Source organism: Rattus norvegicus, chromosome 8 (assembly GCF_021556685.1).
Source record: "Rattus norvegicus strain SHRSP/BbbUtx chromosome 8, alternate assembly SHRSP_T2T, whole genome shotgun sequence".
Lineage (NCBI taxonomy): Eukaryota > Metazoa > Chordata > Mammalia > Rodentia > Muridae > Rattus > Rattus norvegicus.
Genome location: NC_141541.1, coordinates 131,530,605 through 131,550,042, shown reverse-complemented (window position 1 = coordinate 131,550,042; position 19,438 = coordinate 131,530,605). Strand labels below are relative to the sequence as shown.

The 19,438-nt window shown below is 39.2% G+C and overlaps 1 protein-coding gene across 3 annotated transcripts; it reads right to left on the bottom strand.

Moving 5' to 3' along the window:
- Positions 1 to 1,254: 1,254 nt before the first annotated feature.
- 2010315B03Rikl (RIKEN cDNA 2010315B03 gene like) lies at positions 1,255 to 14,980 on the bottom strand. 3 transcript variants are annotated; one of them, XM_087564235.1, is made up of 4 exons: positions 14,882 to 14,980; positions 5,206 to 5,332; positions 4,944 to 5,004; positions 1,255 to 3,845 (listed from the first exon to the last, which is right to left on the bottom strand). In XM_087564235.1, the coding sequence occupies exons 1-4, from the start codon at positions 14,882 to 14,884 to the stop codon at positions 2,363 to 2,365; spliced, it is 1,674 nt and encodes a 557-aa protein (XP_087420361.1). In that variant the 5' UTR covers positions 14,885 to 14,980; the 3' UTR covers positions 1,255 to 2,362. The 3 variants fall into 3 exon arrangements, with proteins under 3 accessions (XP_087420361.1, XP_087420362.1, XP_087420363.1); XM_087564236.1 differs by having other exon boundaries at positions 5,206 to 5,286; XM_087564237.1 differs by lacking the exon at positions 4,944 to 5,004.
- Between the last annotated feature and the right edge of the window lie 4,458 nt (positions 14,981 to 19,438).

Here is a 19,438-nt window from a genome sequence, read left to right as displayed (position 1 = left end):
GAGCTTGGGTACTCAAGAAGAGCAGCACTACTAATTCTCCAGCTCCTAATGCAGAAGATGAAGATGGTCCATTATTCCTTCTGTCTCCTATCGCTTGAAGGTGATGAAGTTCCTACTCGATGGTTATTGAATGAATCGCTGGATTCCTATCCTTCTGTAAATGGACTCTCCACCTTACTTATTTTCACTGTTAGCATAGTTCTCTCTTTTTTTAACTTAAAAATGTACTTATTTTATGTATGTGGTACACCATTGCTCTTTTCAGACACACCAGAGGAGGGCATCATATCCCATTACAGGTCGCTTTGAGCTACCATGTGGTTACTGGGAATTGAACTCGGGACCTCTGGGAGAGCAGTCAGTTCTCTTTACTGTTAAGCCATCTCTCCAGTCCCAACATAGTTTTCTTAATGTGAGTAAACAAAAGGTACTACTGAAATCAGTCAGAGTCTGGTTAGATTATATCAGGAAAATCTCCAAAATATGAGATATACTTTTGTTTTGGAATTTTTGGAGACAGGATATTTCTACATAGCTGTGGCCATCTGGAATTCATCATGTGGACCAAGCTGGCCTGAAATTCAGGGAGATTTCCCTGCCACTGTCTCCCAGGTGCTGGGATCATGGAGATGCAGCTCTAGACCCAGGTGAGATAGGTTTTTGAAATGACTTAACTTTGAATCTGAGAATGAAAGCTTAAATTAAGATTTAAAAAGGAACCATTAGTGTTTTGATGAGTAGTAATCCTTCTTGAAATTCTACCATAATAATTTAAAGTTCAAATTTTCATATATTCTCAATTTGGCTATTTTGGTTGCTTTGTTAATTTCTCCTTTTAAAAAATGTTTGAACTATTTTTGTATGCATGCATCTGTCCCACTGTGCTCATGTGGCAGTGAGAGGACAAATTATTGGTGTCTATCTTCTACTTTCCCTATGTGAAATCTAGAAATAAAACCCAGGAAGTCATTTGGTTCAATTAACCTCATTGGCCCTTTTTGGGGTTTAAAAATTATTTATGTATGGGCTGGTGTATGAGTGTGCATATGCCACAGCCCAAGTATAGAAATGAAAGAAAAATCTGTAGGAGTAATTATGGGTCTCCCCAAGATTGAACTAAGGTTATTAGGTTAGCAGCAACCACTTTACCCAGTGAGACAATTCTCTGGCATTCATTTGTGATTAGTGTTCACTCCTAAGAATGAACTAACACATTCCAGAAAACGAAACAAACAAAAACAAAACAATACATCATTTTCATTTGCAAATATGATTTATTATTAAAGTCACCCTGTTCTCGATCCTTAGATGACAATATGTTTACAATCTGAAAAGAAGACAATATTTTACTAATGAAATGTTTTAACTAATCTTCTTTGAACATCAGTGAGATGGATCAGCGGGAAATTTCTGTAGTGTGCAAAGCTGGCAACCTGACCTTTATCACCATAGAAAGATGGTCAAAGTAGAAAGTTGTTTTCCAGTCTCCATCTATCCATCATGGCCCACAAAACAATAATCAAATTACACACACACACATACACACACACACACACACACCCCAGAAAAATATTTAATAAATCTCATTGCTGTTACATTATCTACCATCTTGAGATAATTCCGTTGGAAGGCAGTACTTCAAGAGGAAGTATCAAATGGTAACTAATATGAACATAAAGAAGCAATGAACATCAAATAATATACACATATCCATAGCACATCAAACTAACCATGGCTTCTACTCTCTAAAACATGACAGTTCCTAACTACAGCATTTATTAACATCTTTTGTTCCCCCAAACATGTGGTTCCTAACCACAAAAGAATAAATGAATATGATGTATCCATTGGCATGGTTCAGTCACATAAGGAAAGCTACTATCACTAAATCCTGATTGGTGGAAAAATGTAGTTGTAACTTGGCATAGATGTTTTTACTTTTCAAGCTTAAAAGCTCTGTAAGATGGGTTGCAATTCAACTCCAGAATGTGTTCTAAAGCACTAGTTAATCAGTAACAGCTTGATTACAATTAATTCTTGCCATTTGCATTGATCTGGAGTTTAACTTGTGTTGGATCTAAGTGGACCCATAACACAGAGGCTTTACCACACTGCTTACATTAATAGAATTTCTCTGCAGTATGAATACTTTCAAGTTGATGAAGACAATTTAAAAGTGCAAAGGCTTCACCATATTAAACATATTCATGAGGTTTCTCTCCAGTATGAATTCTTTTATGCCTCTGAAGATGACTTTGACCTGCAAAGGTTTTACCTTACAGTATATTTATAGAGTTTCTCTCAAAAATGTACTTTAAAAATATTTATTTATTTATTACATATGAACACACTGTAGCTGTCTTCATGCACACCAGAAGAGGGCTTCAGATTCCATTACAGATGGTTGCGAGCCACCATGTGGTAGCTGGGAATTGAACTCAGGACCTCTGGAAGAGCACTCAGTGCTCTTAACCACGGAACCATCTCTCCAGCCCATATGTGCTTTTTTTATGCTGTGGAAAGTACTATGTTGTGCAACTATTTTACCAAATTGGTTACATTCATAGGGTTTCTCTCCAGTATGTGTTCTTTTATGTCTTTGGAGATGACTGTGATGTGTAAAAGTTTTAACACACTGATTACATTTATAATCTCCAGTATGTCTTATATGTTTTTGAAGATTACTATGACTTGCAAAGGCTTTATCACACTGATTACATTTGTAAGATTTCTCTCTAGTATGTGCTCGTTTATGATACTGGAGACTATTATAATAAGCAAAGGCTTTACCACAGTGATTACATTGATAGGGTTTCTCTCCAGTATGTGTTCTTTTGTGTCTTTGGAGATGACTGTGACGTGCATAGGATTTACCACATTGGTTACATTCATAGGGTTTCTCTCCAGTGTGTGTTCTTTTATGGACTTGTAGAGAACTGTGTTGGGAAAAGGCTTTACCACATTGATTACATTTGTAGGGTTTCTCTCCAGTATGAATTCTTTTATGTGTTTGGAGATGACTATAATGTGCATAGGTTTTATCACACTGATTACATTTATAAGATTTCTCTCCAGTATGTCTTTTTATATGTTTTTGAAGATTATTGTGGCTTGCAAAGGCTTTATCACACTGATTACATTCATAAGGTTTCTCTCCAATATGTCTTTTATGTCTTTGGAAATGACTATGAAATGCAAAGACTTTTCCACACTGTTTACATTCATAGCGTTTCTGTCCAGCATGTGTTCTTTTATGTATTTGAAGATGATCACGGCACACAAAGACTTTACCACATTGCTTACATTCATAAGATTTCTCTCCAGTATGTGTTCTTGTATGGTACTGGAGACTATTGTGATAAGCAAAGGCTTTACCACACTGATTACATTCGTAAGGTTTCTCTCCAGTATGTGTTCTTTTGTGTCTTTGGAGATGGCTGTGACGTGCATAGGCTTTACCACATTGGTTACATTCATAGGGTTTCTCTCCAGTGTGTGTTCTTTTATGGACTTGTAGAGAACTGTGTTGGGAAAAGGCTTTACCACACTGATTACATTCGTAAGGTTTTTCTCCAGTATGTGTTCTTTTATGCCTTTGAAGATGACCATGACTTGCAAAAGCTGTACCACATTGATCACATTCATAAGGTTTCTCTCCAGTATGTGTTCTTTTATGTATTTGGAGATGACAGTTCCATGCAAAGGCTTTACCACATTGTTTACATTCATAGGGTTTCTCGCCAGTGTATGTTCCTTTATGCCTTTGAAGATGACCATGACTTGCAAAGCCTGTACCATAATGAGTACATTCATAGGGTTTCTCTCCAGTATAACCTGTTTCATGCCTGTGAAGATAATTGGCACATGTGAAAGCTTTACTACATTCATTATACTATTGAATTTTTTATCTGTCTGAATTAATATTTTAATTTGGTCTAATGGTAAAGAGGAATCAGATCCTAGGATTTTATTTACATTCATGTTTTCCTCCTTCATTATGGGTTCTTATGCATCTTTGACAATACCTGTGCTGGTAAGAGCATTCATCGCACGGCTCACATTTATAGCATTCTTTTTCTATATAGAGTTTTTCTCATATTTGAAGAGAGCTAGAACTCAGATTTACCACACTGGACGAATTCATAAATTTTTCTGTAGTGTGAATCATACCATATTTGCAAAGTGAACCAGGACAATCAGAAGAATTTCCATATTTCTAGTATCCATAGAGATTTTCTGCAGTGTGAGCATATCTATTCCCAATTGCAAACTTGCATCACATTTACAAAGTATACTCAAAGTGGGGACTAATAGACATCTTCTAATTTTTTCTGGGAGAGAGAGGTGCGTTGCTTCTTTCAATATCCCTAAGCTCAATGGTGTGTATCCATTGTGACATATATACCCACTAAGAAAAGAATAACAAAATAAAGGTTTCCACATTGCATTCACACAATTTGATTTTTGTTCCTCACAGATATGTAGCAAGCGGTTAATGTATCTCATTCTTGACTCTCATAAACTGCCCCCTCACTATATTTAGCAATGTTAGTACAAGTATATAAGTAATATCTATCAGCTTTACTATGGACTATTCACTTATTAGAATATTTTGAAGATATATTTATCACCTATTCAAAGTGTATACTTTTTGCAATTTTAAGTGAGACAGATTGGCAGTTCTATAGCATAGCTCTAATAGGACTACAATTCAAATGGGGATATCTGTTAAGGCATTGGTTCCTTGTCTCCTTTCTTAGAAGTGTGCCTCTCAAACACAAATCAGACACTTGACATTGAGGTACATGGATTTATGAGAATAATAATCATTGATACACTTAAAGAAATACTTTATACGTGGTGGCTTTTTTTTTTTAGAACTTCTGGAGCAGAGTAAAATTTCTTCAGAGTCATATTTGTATCAGCTTGCACATGAAAATTACCTTCCATATCTTCTAGAACTTTGAAATTCTTCTTCAATATAATGGTCTTCCCAATTGTAGCCTAAAATGCAGTACCAGAATATGTATATATTATTGGAAATTAGGGAAATTTTAAGTTACTATATTTAGTGAACATTAGAACCATGCTTGATTTATTTACCTCATTTTTCCTCATTCTCAATTGAAATCACAGAAGATCATCAATAACAAAGAAACATTTCTTCCCTTGTTTTAAAAAGTCAAAGAAAATTCATTATCTTACCTATAGCAGTGAGGTTCTTGTAGGTCTCCAGCATTACATCTTTGTAGAGACTCTTCTGGGAAGGATTCAGCAAAGCCCACTCTTCCCAAGTGAAATTGACATGCACATCATCATAGGTCATTGTATTCTAAAATATCCCATACATGTGTACAACAGAAAACATGACACTGACAACACTGTAAATGTATACTTCATTGACAATATATTCATATAATTCTGGTGCTTCCCGGACTTATTTCCTGACACAGTAGTTCTAATATAATTATGAAGTCATTGTAGAAGGAAACTATATAAACTATATAATGAGGTTCACCCTGTAATTTCTGTGTGCTTTAAATAAGATATAGCCTTGCAGGAGAAATGCCAACCAACAGACATAAAGAGAGAGAGAGAGAGAGAGAGAGAGAGAGAGAGAGAGAGAGAGAGAAAGAGAGACAGAGACAGAGACAGAGAAGGAGAGGAGAGGAGAGGGAAGCAAAGGGATCATACTAAGCACACATCAGAGATACTGTATGAACAATTAACAATTACAAAAAATGATGGGCAATCTGGGTATATTGGCTTATGGCTTTAATCCTAGCACACTGGAGGCAGGGGCAGGTGTATCTCATTGAGTTGGATGCCTGGTTTGTGCAGGATAGACAGAAACACATATTAAGATCCTGGCTCCCCTGCAAAAATCAAACAAAAAAGATGGAAAGAACTCAGAGGTCTTTAGTGAGGTTTATACATTCACTCTGGTTCTGCATTTATCTTCCAGAAACCTGAAGTGTCCCAGTTTAAATTGTAACATTAAGATTTTACAAAAAGGGAATGCATGTTTAAACAGTTACAAATGAGCCAATGAAAATATTATCAATGTAAATGCTGATCATAAATAAGCAACGTAGGGCAGGAGAGTTAACAGCACTTGCTGGTCTTGTAAATAATTGAGCTCAATTGCCAGTACTCACATAGGGGCTCACAATTATCCATTATTCCAAGTATGGGAATTCTGAGGTCATCTTTTGTCAAGGTCCATGGAAGAAGAGCAACGGCAAACAGCTTTAGCCTCACGGAGTGTGGCGCACCAGTTAGCACAACCATGATGGATATGTCTCAGAGAGGCAGATCCCTGAGCAGGATTTGTCCTAAGGACTTCATGAATATAGGCAAAATACTAATATTCATTTTAAACAATTCAAAACAAGCACAACAGGTAGGAAAGATATAACATACCTGAAATTCAATGACCCAGAAGGCACAGGTACTATTAATGTCATGAATACATGCCATCCTGAGAAATAGACTATAGTCTCTGCCAAATTTCAAAATTCAACACATGAAAGATCAGCACAAGAGCATATGTTGACATGGACAAAAACCTGTATTCCATCTGATAATATAAACAACAACAACTACAACAAAAAGCAGCAGCAGCAAAAAGCCAGGGATGTTGTCCCACATCTAATCTTAGCACTGGGGAGCCAAAATCAGGTGAATTTTTAACTTTAAGGTCTGCCTGGTCTACTTTCAGGACAGCCAGGGCTACATAGAGAAACTTTGGTTTCAAAACAAAAACAAAACTTAAAACAAACAACAACAACTATTTAGCTTGCCCTGAACCAGTGCCCTGAGCAGACCTTGGGTGCTGGCTCCATACCCAGTCCCACAACACTCAAAGGAAGCTCCACTCCCAAGTACTCTAACATGCCCAGGAACAGAGGTGAAGAGGGCACAACATCTGCCCCAACACACCAAGGATTACAGTTTGAACCTGCACCTGGAGCAGACCTGAGTTTCTGGCTCTACACCCACGCCTACAACATCCAGAGGGAGTTCCATGTGCTTTGAAATCCCCAGGATGACAGGAGAGGCCATGTCTGCCCCAACACCCAGAGCAACTGGGTTCCCCCAGAATCCAGGGATGCAGGAACCCCTGCCCAGCCACTGGACTGAGAGTAGACCTTGGGTGCTGGATCTGCATCCACTCTTACAACACTCAGAGGTACCCCGACTCCCAGGTGCTCTGAAAAGCTCAGGATCACAGGATCACAGTAGAAATTAGACTCCAAGGAGACTGGACACAACCAGGAGCACTGGAGCTCTGAAACACTCAAGATCACAGTTGAGGCCACAACATCTTTCCTAACACATAGGGAAACTGGGATCCCCACAAGAAACAGGAAAACACAAACCCATGCCCAGCCAGAGGCATATGTTCCATTTAGTTTGCACCTGTGCCCAGAGCAAACCCAGAGCTCTGGCTCCCCACCCACTCCAGTAACATCCTGAGAAAGCTTGACTCCCAGGAGCTCTGACACACCCAGGATCTCAGGATCACAGAGACAGCTGGACTCCGAGGAGTTCTGACACAACGAGGATCACAGGAGGAAGAGGCTCCAGTAGAGACAGCAAGGGAAGGTAGCATTAGAGATAACCAGATGGCGAGAGGCAAGCACAAGAACATAAGCAACAGAAACCAAGGCTACTTGGCATCACCAGAACCCAGTTCTCCTACTACAACAAGTCTTGGATACCCTATCACACCAGAAAAGTAAGATTCAGATTTAAAATCACATCTCATGATGATGATAGAGGACATTAGGAAGGACATAAACAACTCCCTTAAAGACATACAAGACAACACAGGTAGGCAGGTAGAAGCTCTTAAAGAGGAAACACGAAAATCCCTCAAAGATTTACAGGAAAACACAACCAAACAGGCAAAGGAATTGAACAAAACCATCCAGGATCTAAAAATGGATATAGAAACAATAAAGAAATCACAAAGGGAGACAACCCTGGAGATAGAAAACCTAGGAAAGAGATCAGGAGTCATAGATGCAAGCATCACCAACATAATACAAGACATAGAAAAGAGAATTTTGGGTGCAGAAGATACCACAAAAAACACTGACACAATAATCAAAGAAAAGGCAAAATGCAAAAACCATCCTCCTAACCAAAAACATCCAGGAAATCCAGGACACAATGAGAAGACCAAACCTAAAGAAAATGGGTATTGAAGAGAGTAAAGATTTCCAACTTAAAGGGCAAGTAAACATCTTCAACAAAATTATAGAAGAAAACTTCCCCAACCTAAAGAAAGAGATAAACATATAGGAAGCCTACAGAAGTCTAAATAGATTGGACCAGAAAAGGAAGTCCTCCTGTCACATAATAGTCAAAACATCAAATGCACAAAACAAAGAAAGAATATTAAAAGCAGTAAGGGAAAAAGGTCAAGTAACATATAAAGGCAGACCTATCAGAATCACACCAGACTTCTCAACAGAGTCTATGAAAGCCAGAAGATCCTGGGCAGATGTCATACAGACCCTAAGAGAACACAAATGCCAGCACAGGCTACTGTATCCAGCAAAACTCTCAGCTAACATAGATGGAGAAACCAAGATATCTCATGACAAAATTTAAACAATATCTTTCCATAAATCCAGCTCTACAAAGGATAATGGGTGGAAAAGTCCAATACAAGGAGAGAAATTACATCCTAGAAAAAGCAAGGAAGTAATCTTCTTTTAAGAAGTCCAAAAGAAGAGAACTAGACAAATATAGTTCTACCTCTAACAACAAAAATAACAGGAAGTAACAATCACTATTCCTTAATATCTTTTAACACCAATGGACTCAATTCCCCAATAAAAACATAGACTGATTAACTTAATACTAAACATGACCCAGCATTTTGCTGCATACGGGAAACACACCTCAGTGACAGAGATGGAAACTTCCTCAGAGTAAAAGGTTGGAAAAATATTTTCCAAGTAAATGATCCCAAGAAACAAGTTGGAGAAGCCACTCTAATATTGAATAAAATATACTTTTAATCAAAAGTTATTGAAATAGATAAGGAAGGACACTTTATACTCATCAAAGAAAAAAATCTACCAAGATGAATTCTTAATTCTGAACATCTATGCTCCAAATGCAAAGGCACCCATATTCCTAAAAGAAACTTTACTAAAGCTCAAAGCACACATTGCACCTCACACAATAATAGTGGGAGACTTCAATGCCCCACCTTCATCAATAGACAGATCAAGGACACAGAAACTAAACAGAGACACAGTGAAACTAACAGAAGTTATAAACCAAATGGATTTAACAGATAAAACATTTTATCCTAAAACAAAAGAATATACCTTCTTCTTCATGGTACTTTCTCCAAAATTGACCATATAATTGGTCACATAATAGGCCTCAACAGATACAAGAAGATTGAAATAATCCCATGCATTCTATCAGATCACCACAGGCTAAGGCTGATCTTCAAATACAACAAAAACAACAGAAAGCCCACATACACATGGAAGCTGAACAACATTCTACTCAATGACAACTTGCTAAAGGAAAAAAATAAAGAAATTGAACACTTTTTAGAATTTAATGAAAATGAAGGCACAACTCAAACTTATGAGACACAATGAAAGCAGTGCTAAGAGGAAAACTCATAGCTCAGAGGGCCTATAAAAGGAAACTGGAGAAAGCATACACTAGCAACTTGACAGCACATTTGCAGGCTCTAGAACAAAACAATCAAATTTAGGGCTGAAGTCAACCAAGAATAAACAAACAAACAAAAAAAGACTATATAAAGAATCAACAAAAACAGGAGCTGGTTCTTTGAGAAAATCAACAAGATAGATAAACCCTTAGCCAGACTAAACAGAGGGCACAGAGACAGTATCCAAATTAACAAAATCAGAAATGAAAAGGGAAACGGAAACAACAGAAACTGAGGAAATTCAAAAAAATTGCCAGATACTATTACCAAAGCCTATACTTACAAAACTAGAAAATCTGGATGAAATGGACAATTTTCAAGACAGGTACCAGGTACCAATGTTAAATCAAAATCAGATAAACCATATAAACAGTGCCATAACTCCTAAAGAAATAGAAGCAGTCATTAAAATCTCCCAACCAAAAGCAGCTCAGGACCAGATGGGTTTAGTGCATACTCTTCACACTATTCCACAAAATGGAAACAGAAAGAATACTTCCTAATTCATTCTTTGAAGCCACAACTACACTTATACCTAAATCACACAAAGACCTTACAAAGAAAGTGACCTTCAGACCAATTTCCCTTATGAAGTTTGATGCAAAAATACTCAAAAAAATTCTCACAAACCGAATCCAAGAACACATCAAAACAATCATTTACCACGATCAAGTAGGCTTCTTCCCAGGGACGCAGGAATGTTTCAAAATATGGAAATTCATCAACATAATCCAATATATAAACAAACTCAAAGGAAAAAAAACCACAGAATTATTTCATTAGATGCTGAGAAAGCATTTGATAAAATCCAACACCCCTTCATGTTAAAAGTCTTGGAAAGGTCAGGAAGTCAAGGCCCATACCAAGCACAGTAAAGCCATATACAGCAAACCACTACCAACATCAAACTAAATGGAAATAAACTTGAAGCAATGCCACTAAAATCAGGGACTACACAAGACTGCCCACTCTCTCCTTACCTAGTCAATATCATACTTGAAGTCCTATCTGGAGCAAGTAGACAACAAAAAGAGGTCAAAGGAATACAAGTCGGAAAGGAAGAAATCAAAATACAACTATTTGCAGATGATATGATAGTATACTTAAGGGATCCCAAAAATTCTGCCAGAGAATGCCCATTGCTGAAAAACAACTTCAGTAAAGTGACTTAATATAAAATTAACTCAAACAAATCAGTAGCCTTCCTCTACTCAAAGGATAAATATGCTTAGAAAGAAATTAGGGAAATGACACCCTTCACAATAGCCACAAATAATATAAAATACCTTGGTGTGACTCTAATCAAGTAAGTGAACGATCTGTATGCAAGAACTTCAAGTCTCTGATGAAAGAAATTGAAGAAGATCTCAGAAGATGGAAAGATCTCCCATGCTCATGGATTGGCAGGATTAATATAATAAAAATGGCCATTTTGCCAAAAGCAATCTACAGATTCAATGCAATCCCCATCAACATTCCAACTACATTCATCATAGAGTTAGAAAGAGCAATTTGCATATTCATTTGGAATAACAAAAAAACCCAGGTTATCGAAAACTATACTCAATAATAAAAGAACTTCTGGGGAAATCACCATCCCTGACTTCAAGCAATATTACAGAGCAACAGTGATAAAAACTGTATGGTATTGGCACAGATACAGACAGGTAGATCACTGGAATAGAATTGAAGACTGAGAAGTGAACCTACACACCTACGGTCACTTGATTTTTGATAAAGGAGTTAAAAGCATCCAGTGGAAAAAAGACAGCATTTTCAACAAATGGTGCTGGTTCAACTGGAGGTCAGCATATAGAAGAATGAAAATCAACCCATTCTTATCTTCATTTTCAAAGCTCAAATCCAAGTGGATCAAAGACCTCCATATAAAACTAGATACACTGAAACTAATAGGAGAGAAAGTGGGGGAAGAGCCTAGAACACATAGGCACAGGAGAAAATTTCCTGAAGAGAACACCAATGTCTTATGCTCTAAGATCAACACAAGAGAAATGGAACCTCATAAAATTTCAAAGCTTCTGTAAGGCATAGGACACTGTCGATAGGATAAAACAACAACCAACAGATTGGTAAAAGGTCTTCACTAATCTTACATCTGATAGAGGGCTAATATCTAATATATACAAAAAACTGAAGAAGTTAGATTCCAGAGAACCAAATAATCCCATTAAAAATGGGGTACAGAGCCAAAGAAAAAATTCAACTGAGGAATATCAAATGGCAAAAGCACCTAAAGAAGTGTTCTGGGGATTCCTCCTATATGCAGCCACCAAACCCAGTCACTACTGCTAATGCCAAGAAGTGTTTACTCACAGGAACCAGATATGGGTGTCTCCTGAGAGGCTCTGTCAGAGCCCTACTGATACAGATGAGGATGATTGCAGCTAACCACTGGACTGAACAAGGGGATCTCAATGGAAGAGTTAAGAGAAAAAACTGAAAGAGCTGAGGGGGTTTGCAACTCCAGAGGAAGAACAATATCAACCAACCAGAACCCTAGAGCTCCCAGGGACTAAACCACCAACCAGTGAGTACACATGGAGGGACCCATGGCTCCAGCCGCATATGTAGCAGAGGATGGCATTGTCCAGCATCAATAGGAGGAAAAGCCCTTGGTCCTGTGAAGGCTCCTTTCCGAAATGTAGGGTAATGCCCGGGCGTTGAGGTTGGAGTAGGTGGGTGGGAGTGGGAGCATCCTCATAGAAGCTGGGGGAGGGTGGAGAGTATGGAAGGGGGGTAGGGGATAACATTTGAAATGTAAATACATAAAATATTCAAGAAAAATAAAATTTAAAAATATTTTTAAAAAGTGGTCAGTGAACTTAGTTCTTATATAGGTCCCTTTTCATTTGTACTTACCCCCCAAAATCTGGGGGTTAAAGTACACTTATTCACTGGTGTCTTCTCCTTCACACTGACCAGTCAGCACTCAGCCTGAAAGGAGTTGCATCGTCATCTGTCTAGGCCCTGGGCAGCAGAGGTAGGATTAAGTGTTCAAAATAAACCTTAACTACACAGCATGAGGAAAGGTTCAGCTACAGGAGTTGTTGATCTAAACAGAAACAAATATGAAAGACCTGAGTAAAAGAATGAAATTCTTAATGACTGAGAAGCATTGGAGAATACAAACAAATAAGAGATTAGCACATAAATACATAAAGAAAATGAAATTTAAAAGGTAATAAATATAACTGGAAAAACAAATAGGTCCTTCATAATGGTGATCCTTGCAGCAGACTCTCTTAAACTTTAGTCTGCGATCTAGCTACTGCCTACCCAGTTTCACTCTGAAGTGTACACAGTAAACTGTTTCTTCTGGTCAAAAGGCAGATGCCATACTCCATATGTAAATCCTGCTCCTGTTACTGAAATGGACAGTTCATTCCTTGACTCAATTGAATAATTTTCAAACACTGGTGTGGTACAGCCCTTTAAAGAATTTAGGAATTTTCATTAAGTGGAAAGCAAGATCATTGCCCTAGGAAGCAACACACTGGAATCAAGGCGACCTGAATCAACATAGCTTGTCTCAGAAACATTTTTCTAAAAGGCTGAAGATCCAGCTGTTCTAGAATTAATATGCCTTCCCAAGGAGAAATTGCTCAACACACAGCTGAAAGATTAAGGAAAATCTCTTCAGTGACAGCATGCAGTGCTGGCGAATGCTCAGACAGCTGAGAACAGATTGTGTATTCCACATTTGCTGTCATCCTTATTTTTTTTTTTTTTTTTTTAGATTCAGGCCCTAGGTTATATTTTGACCAATTTAAATATGGACTGGGGCTGGAGTAAATATAGCTCCCCGGTTAAGAACATTGACTGCTCTTCCAGAGGTACTGAGTTCAAATCCCAGCAACCAGATGGTGGCTCACAACCATCTGTAATGAGATCTGATGCCCCCGTCTGGTGTGTCTGGAGACAGCTACAGTGTACTCATATACATAAAATAAATAAATAAATCTTTATGGACCGGAGACCAGAAGTCTAGCCACAGGCCCATGTGGTGGTAAGAGTTGGGTTCTGAGGATCTCAAGCAACCCCTCACCAAAGGCCTGGCCCTAGACCATTACCAGCTCTCCCAAGCTTATCCCTGGATTTAGGGAAGGAGCTCTATTTTATTCTCAGTACACTGGGGCTTAGGGGAGCTGACAAGATATAGGCCTTCCTGGGTTTAGAAAGAGCTATGTTCCTTCTCCATACATGAGGTGCCTCAGGGAAAGACTTGCTTAATCTGGCCAGCCCTCAACAGGACAATGTTTTCTGTTTCAAACGGTTGTCACCAGGTGTAGTCTGGCCCATGTCGCAAAACTATGTTTTTCTCAATAGCAAACAGGACCTTTATGGCACACCAGGCCTTAATGTTGGTTGTGACCCTGTCATGCCCCCTCTAAAAGCTTGTTAGAGGCCTGCCCTTTGATATGAGGATGGGCCTAGTGGTTGATTGTAAATCAGAGCTGTCTCCTTTGTTATGGTTTGGAGCCAAACATCTGGACAATCCTGGTGAATAAACTATGCCTGGTAAGCATATGACTCTTCTGTAGGGTGGGTGTTTTAGAGGCAGTTCTCTCAGCTAAATCCCAGTTTGTGTCACTATTTCCTAAGGATTGGCAAATCCTTTAATCATCAATTCTATTTTTCTACATCACAGCATAATATTGCAGTGCTACCCAACACATGAGATGCCTTTTACAACCTCCAAAGTTAATTCCAAATGTATCTTACATCAAAATGTTAAATGGTAAGGGCAGAACTTGTAGAAGACACTAGAGAAACTGAGACTAAGTTTGGTATTCTGACAATGATGTTTCTATATGCAAGTTCCTGTTCTAAATGCTTTGCATAGATAAAACTCCCACGGCGAAGTTATTCAGAGGACACCACTGGGTTCAGGGAGTGTCTGGGACCACAAAGGCTCTCACGGGTGCTGCATCTGGAGGCTGCTTACCACCCGCTTCAGCTCAGCTGTCTGCTCTTCCCCGCTGTGCGCAGTGCAGTGACGCTGTGCGCACAGTGTAGCACTTGTGCCTGTCCTCCAGTAGCCTACCCGCTGTTTTCTGACCCAGCCTCCGGGAGGGCTCACTATTTCAGCTTTCGAGGCTCGGCTGCCTGCTTCTCTCTTTTGTGGGCAGTGAGTGACTCTGTGCTCACCATGTCGCAACTTCGGGAGCTTGCCTGTGCGCGCCTCACAGCACCCAGCAGCAGGGCTCAGAGCACATCACACAGAACCATTCAAGACCTCTCAGCTACAGGGAACTCGCAACATGGCATCCGGAAGAACCCTCCTTGTGGGCTTACTGGCAGAGCCGCCTGGAGCTCTGATTGGTCAGTGAGTCCTGAGTGACACGAACACCTCCCTTAGGGTTTTTGTGTCTTAAAGGAACACAGGATAAAGTTTTCCCGCCCAGGTTTCTTGTCCATGGCCAAAACTTTTGCAGATCTACAGAGGCTGCATACTCTAGCACTTGTGCCTGCCTTCCAATAGCCTACCCGACTGTCTTCCCGCCTAGTCCCGGGGGAGGACCCACCACTTCAGCCCCCGTAGCTCAGCTGCCAGCTCCTTCTCTTAGGGACAGTGAAGCTGAATTCACCAAGTAGCAATGTAGGAGTATACCTGGCACTTCTTCCTCCTGGAATCAGGATAGATAGCTTGCAGAGTTCTTTACTGAATTTGCAGTGGAGTTGTCAATTTGTCCCACAAGTGGAAGGGTTCCCAGAATATTAACAATTAAAACGAGTTTTGTTTTGTGACTTTAGATAAACTGCAGCTACTTCTCACCTGGTAGGTATGCGAATGACAGAAGAAAAGCAGGAAACAGATGACACTGTTGAGCAGTATTATTAGCCAGCATATCTTCCTGAGTGAGAAGATTCAAAACCAAAACAAAACCAAAATGAAAAACAGGTGTATTAGTAAAGGTTCTTTGGATGAACAGACCCAACAAAATGAATCTCTATGTAGAGAATGGGTTTATTACAATGTCTCAGCAGCTCTGGGCCACCCAGACATCGATGGCTGTCTGCCAGTGGAAACGTAAGAATCCAGTAGTGGTTCAGTTCACGTTGCTGGATGTCTCAGCACATACCAGAATTCTGAAGATGTAGGCTCTAATGCCAGAAAAAAGAAGAAAAAAAGAAAAAGAAAAAAGAAAGAAAGAAAAAGAAAAAGAAAAAAGAAAGAAAGAAAGAAAAAGAAAAAGAAAAAAGAAAGAAAGAAAGAAAAAGAAAAAGAAAAAAGAAAGAAAGAAAGAAAAAGAAAAAGAAAAAAGAAAGAAAGGAAGAAAGAAAGAAAGAAAAAGAAAAAGAACTTGTTAGTCAGATAGAAAAAGCAGACAAAGAAAAAGAGCTACCATCATATATATATATATATATATATATATATATATATATATATATATAGTCACCAGAAGCCTAGTTTAAAGCTAGATCTTAGCAACTCAAGAGATAAAGATTAAGGAAGGATTTTCCCACTTCAAATGCTATAGTTTAGAATAATTCCACATGGTACCAACTTTTTGGATTTTAGTTAATTCCAGATTTTGTCCGTTTGACTACCAATAATAGCCATCAGAATAGCCAAGACAGAAAAGCTGTGAAAGATTTTCTTCTGTGGTAGGCAAGGAGAGCATGGGCTCATTTCTAAAGGAATAATGTTCTTCAACAAAAGAATCACTGGGGTTTTACTGAGAGAGTCTGGATATGTTCACATATAGATTTTCCTACTCCCAGAGATGTTAAGTCAAATCCTCTACTGGATGTGGTCACAATGTCAAAGCAGAGATATTTCAGGGCATTCTTAGCTCAAAGTGATGCAGAAACATACATAAATTATAAATGAGGGACAGAAATGCCTCTGGAATGCTCACCATATACTGTAAGGTCTTAGCTGAAAATCAAATAAGTGACACTGTGAACATAGATTTCTCAGGAGCCAATGCTACCTGTTAATCATGATGCATGATGTAACTGATACATGTACCAGTGCCTCAATTCTCACAAATACAAACACAGAGAACCCAAATTCAGAAAACATCAAGGAAAAGTCACCTATCATCACTGTGCACTGTTCTTAGAGGAACAGTTTGCTGAGCCATTCAAATCTCACAATAGACTGCTTTAGTCTCTAAGGGGCTGGCTCAGAGGAAGGCCACAGCTGCCTCGATGCAAGACCAGAATGAGTTCATTTTAATTAGCCCTGACTGATCTCTGTCTCAGGGCTGACACCACTGTATAAAACATTTTTAAGCTTTATTTTAATGTGTGTGTGTGTGTGTGTGTGTGTGTGTGTGTGTGTGTGTGTGTGTGTGTGTGTGTGCCTTTGTACAGTGCCAACAGAGGCCAGAGAAAGGCAGGAGATGCTTGGGTCTGGAGTTTTAGCAAATGGTTAGCTACTATGTGGTTTCGGGGGGAATGAACCTGTGTTCTCTGTAACAACACCCATTGCCCTTATAATTTAAAATTTATTTTTACACATTTTAATTCAAATACATTGTATCATTTTCCCCATTCCTGTCCTCTCTCCATCACTTCCCAAATTCTTCCCAATCAATTTCTTCCTTGTTATGTATGGGTGAATAAGTTGCTCAGATACATGAGTAACACTTGCTGAGAGCTGCTTTTAACAAAATCTTAATTGTTTGATTTTACCAATGAAGACTTGGAGCCAGATGCTGGGGTGAAAGCCTGCCAGCTCAGAGATAAAGACAAAGCACACAGCAGTTCTCTGACCTTCTTCCTCAGCCAGTGTCCCAAAAGGAAAAGAGAGAGTTCTCCTTCTCCATTCTGTCTCTAAAAAACCTTCAAACTGAATGTTTCTCCTTTCTACTTCCTGTGCATCTCTCTGCCTTCCTGACTTCCTCTTACTCTCTCTTTTTTTTTCTTTTGTTCAATCCCTGTTAACTGGTTGCTTTCTCCACTTCTTGACCTACAGTTGACTTTATTTACTCTTGCACAATAAACAGAAAGCTCTTGGATCAAAGCTGTGTACTAGGGTTGAGCCACGTCACAACTAGAAAACAGGTTTTTCCAGTTCAGTGCTCACAGTGTGATCAACTATCTTGCAACAGCTGATTTCATTTTCGTTGGCTGCATGTATATGGTTTCAGGACTGACCACATTGCATTGGATAGCCAAAGACAGAGTTTGTGGTGGTTTGAATATAGTTGGCCCAGGGAGTGGCATTATTAGGAGGTGTGGCCTTGTTGGACATAGTGTGCCACTGTAGGGGTGGGTTTTGAGGTTTCTATGCTCAGGCCCTGCCCAGTGTGGAATGGGACACTCCCCCTGGCTGCCTGCAGAAGACAGTCCCCTTCTGGATGCCTTTGTTCCTTCTCCAGCACCAGGTATGCCTGGACCCTGCCATGCTTCCTGCCACGATGATAATGGACTAAACTTTTTTTTTGTTTTTTTATTAATTATTTTATTTATTTACATTTCTTTTTTGCCCGTCTTTATTAACTTGAGTATTTCATATTTACGTTTCGATTGTTATTCCCCTTCCTGGTTTCCCGGCCAACATCCCCCTAACTTCTCCCCCTCCCTTTCTCTATGGGTGTTCCCCTCCCCATCCTCCCCCCATTGCCACCCTCCTCCCAACAATCACATTCACTGGGGGTTCAGTCTTGGCAGGACCCAGGGCTTCCCCTTCCACTGGTGCTCTTTCTAGGCTATTCATTGCTACCTATGAGGTTGGAGCCCAGGGTCAGTCCATGTATAGTTTTTGGGTAGTGGCTTAGTCCCTGGAAGCTCTGGTTGGTTGAGCAGCCTTGAATCTTAAGTGACTTCAAGATGTTATGGGGTTGTTTAACTGGATTATCTGTTCCTGATTTAACATCGGTACCTGGTATCTGTCTAGGAAATTGTCCATTTCCTGCAGATTTTCAAATTTTGTTGAATATAGGCTTTTGTAGTAGGATCTGATGATTTTTTGAATTTCCTCTGATTCTGTTGTTATGCCTCCCTTTTCATTTCTGATTTTGTTAATTTGGACACACTCTCTGTGTCCTCTGGTTAGTCTGGCTAAGGGTTTATCTATCTTGTTGATTTTCTCAAAGAACCAATTTTTGGTTCTGTTGATTCTTTCTATGGTCCTTTTTGTTTCTACTTGGTTGATTTCAGCTCTGAGTTTGATTATTTCCTGCCTTCTACTCCTCCTGGGTGTATTTGCTTCTTTTTATTCTAGAGCTTTACGGTGTGCTTTCAAGCTGCTGATATATGCTCTCTCCTGTTCCTTTCTGCAGGCACTCAGCGCTATGAGTTTTCCTCTTAGCACAGCTTTCATTGTGTCCCATAAGTTTGGGTATGTTGTACCTTCGTTTTCATTAAATTCTAAGAAGTCTTTAATTTCTTTCTTTATTTCTTTCTTGACTGGACTGAACATTTGAAACTATTAGCCACTCCCAATTAAATGTTGTCCTTTATAAGAGTTGCCTTGGTCATGGTGTCCTTTCACAGCAATGGAAACCCTAAGACAGAGCTCATCTTTGCCCAAGGCTAATTTTCCCACTTGCAAGAGAGTCCCATTCTTTAATGAACAACAGGATTTTGAAGGGACAAATGTCCTTGCTCCCACAGATCACTGGGGAAACTAGGAATGGCAAACACACACAGGGACTTCTCAATGAAGGAGATAAAATAACTGCAGTCAATCCAAAAGGCTGGGAGTAGATTTTGTTAATGATCTGATTACCCCATTGCTATCTGTGGAGG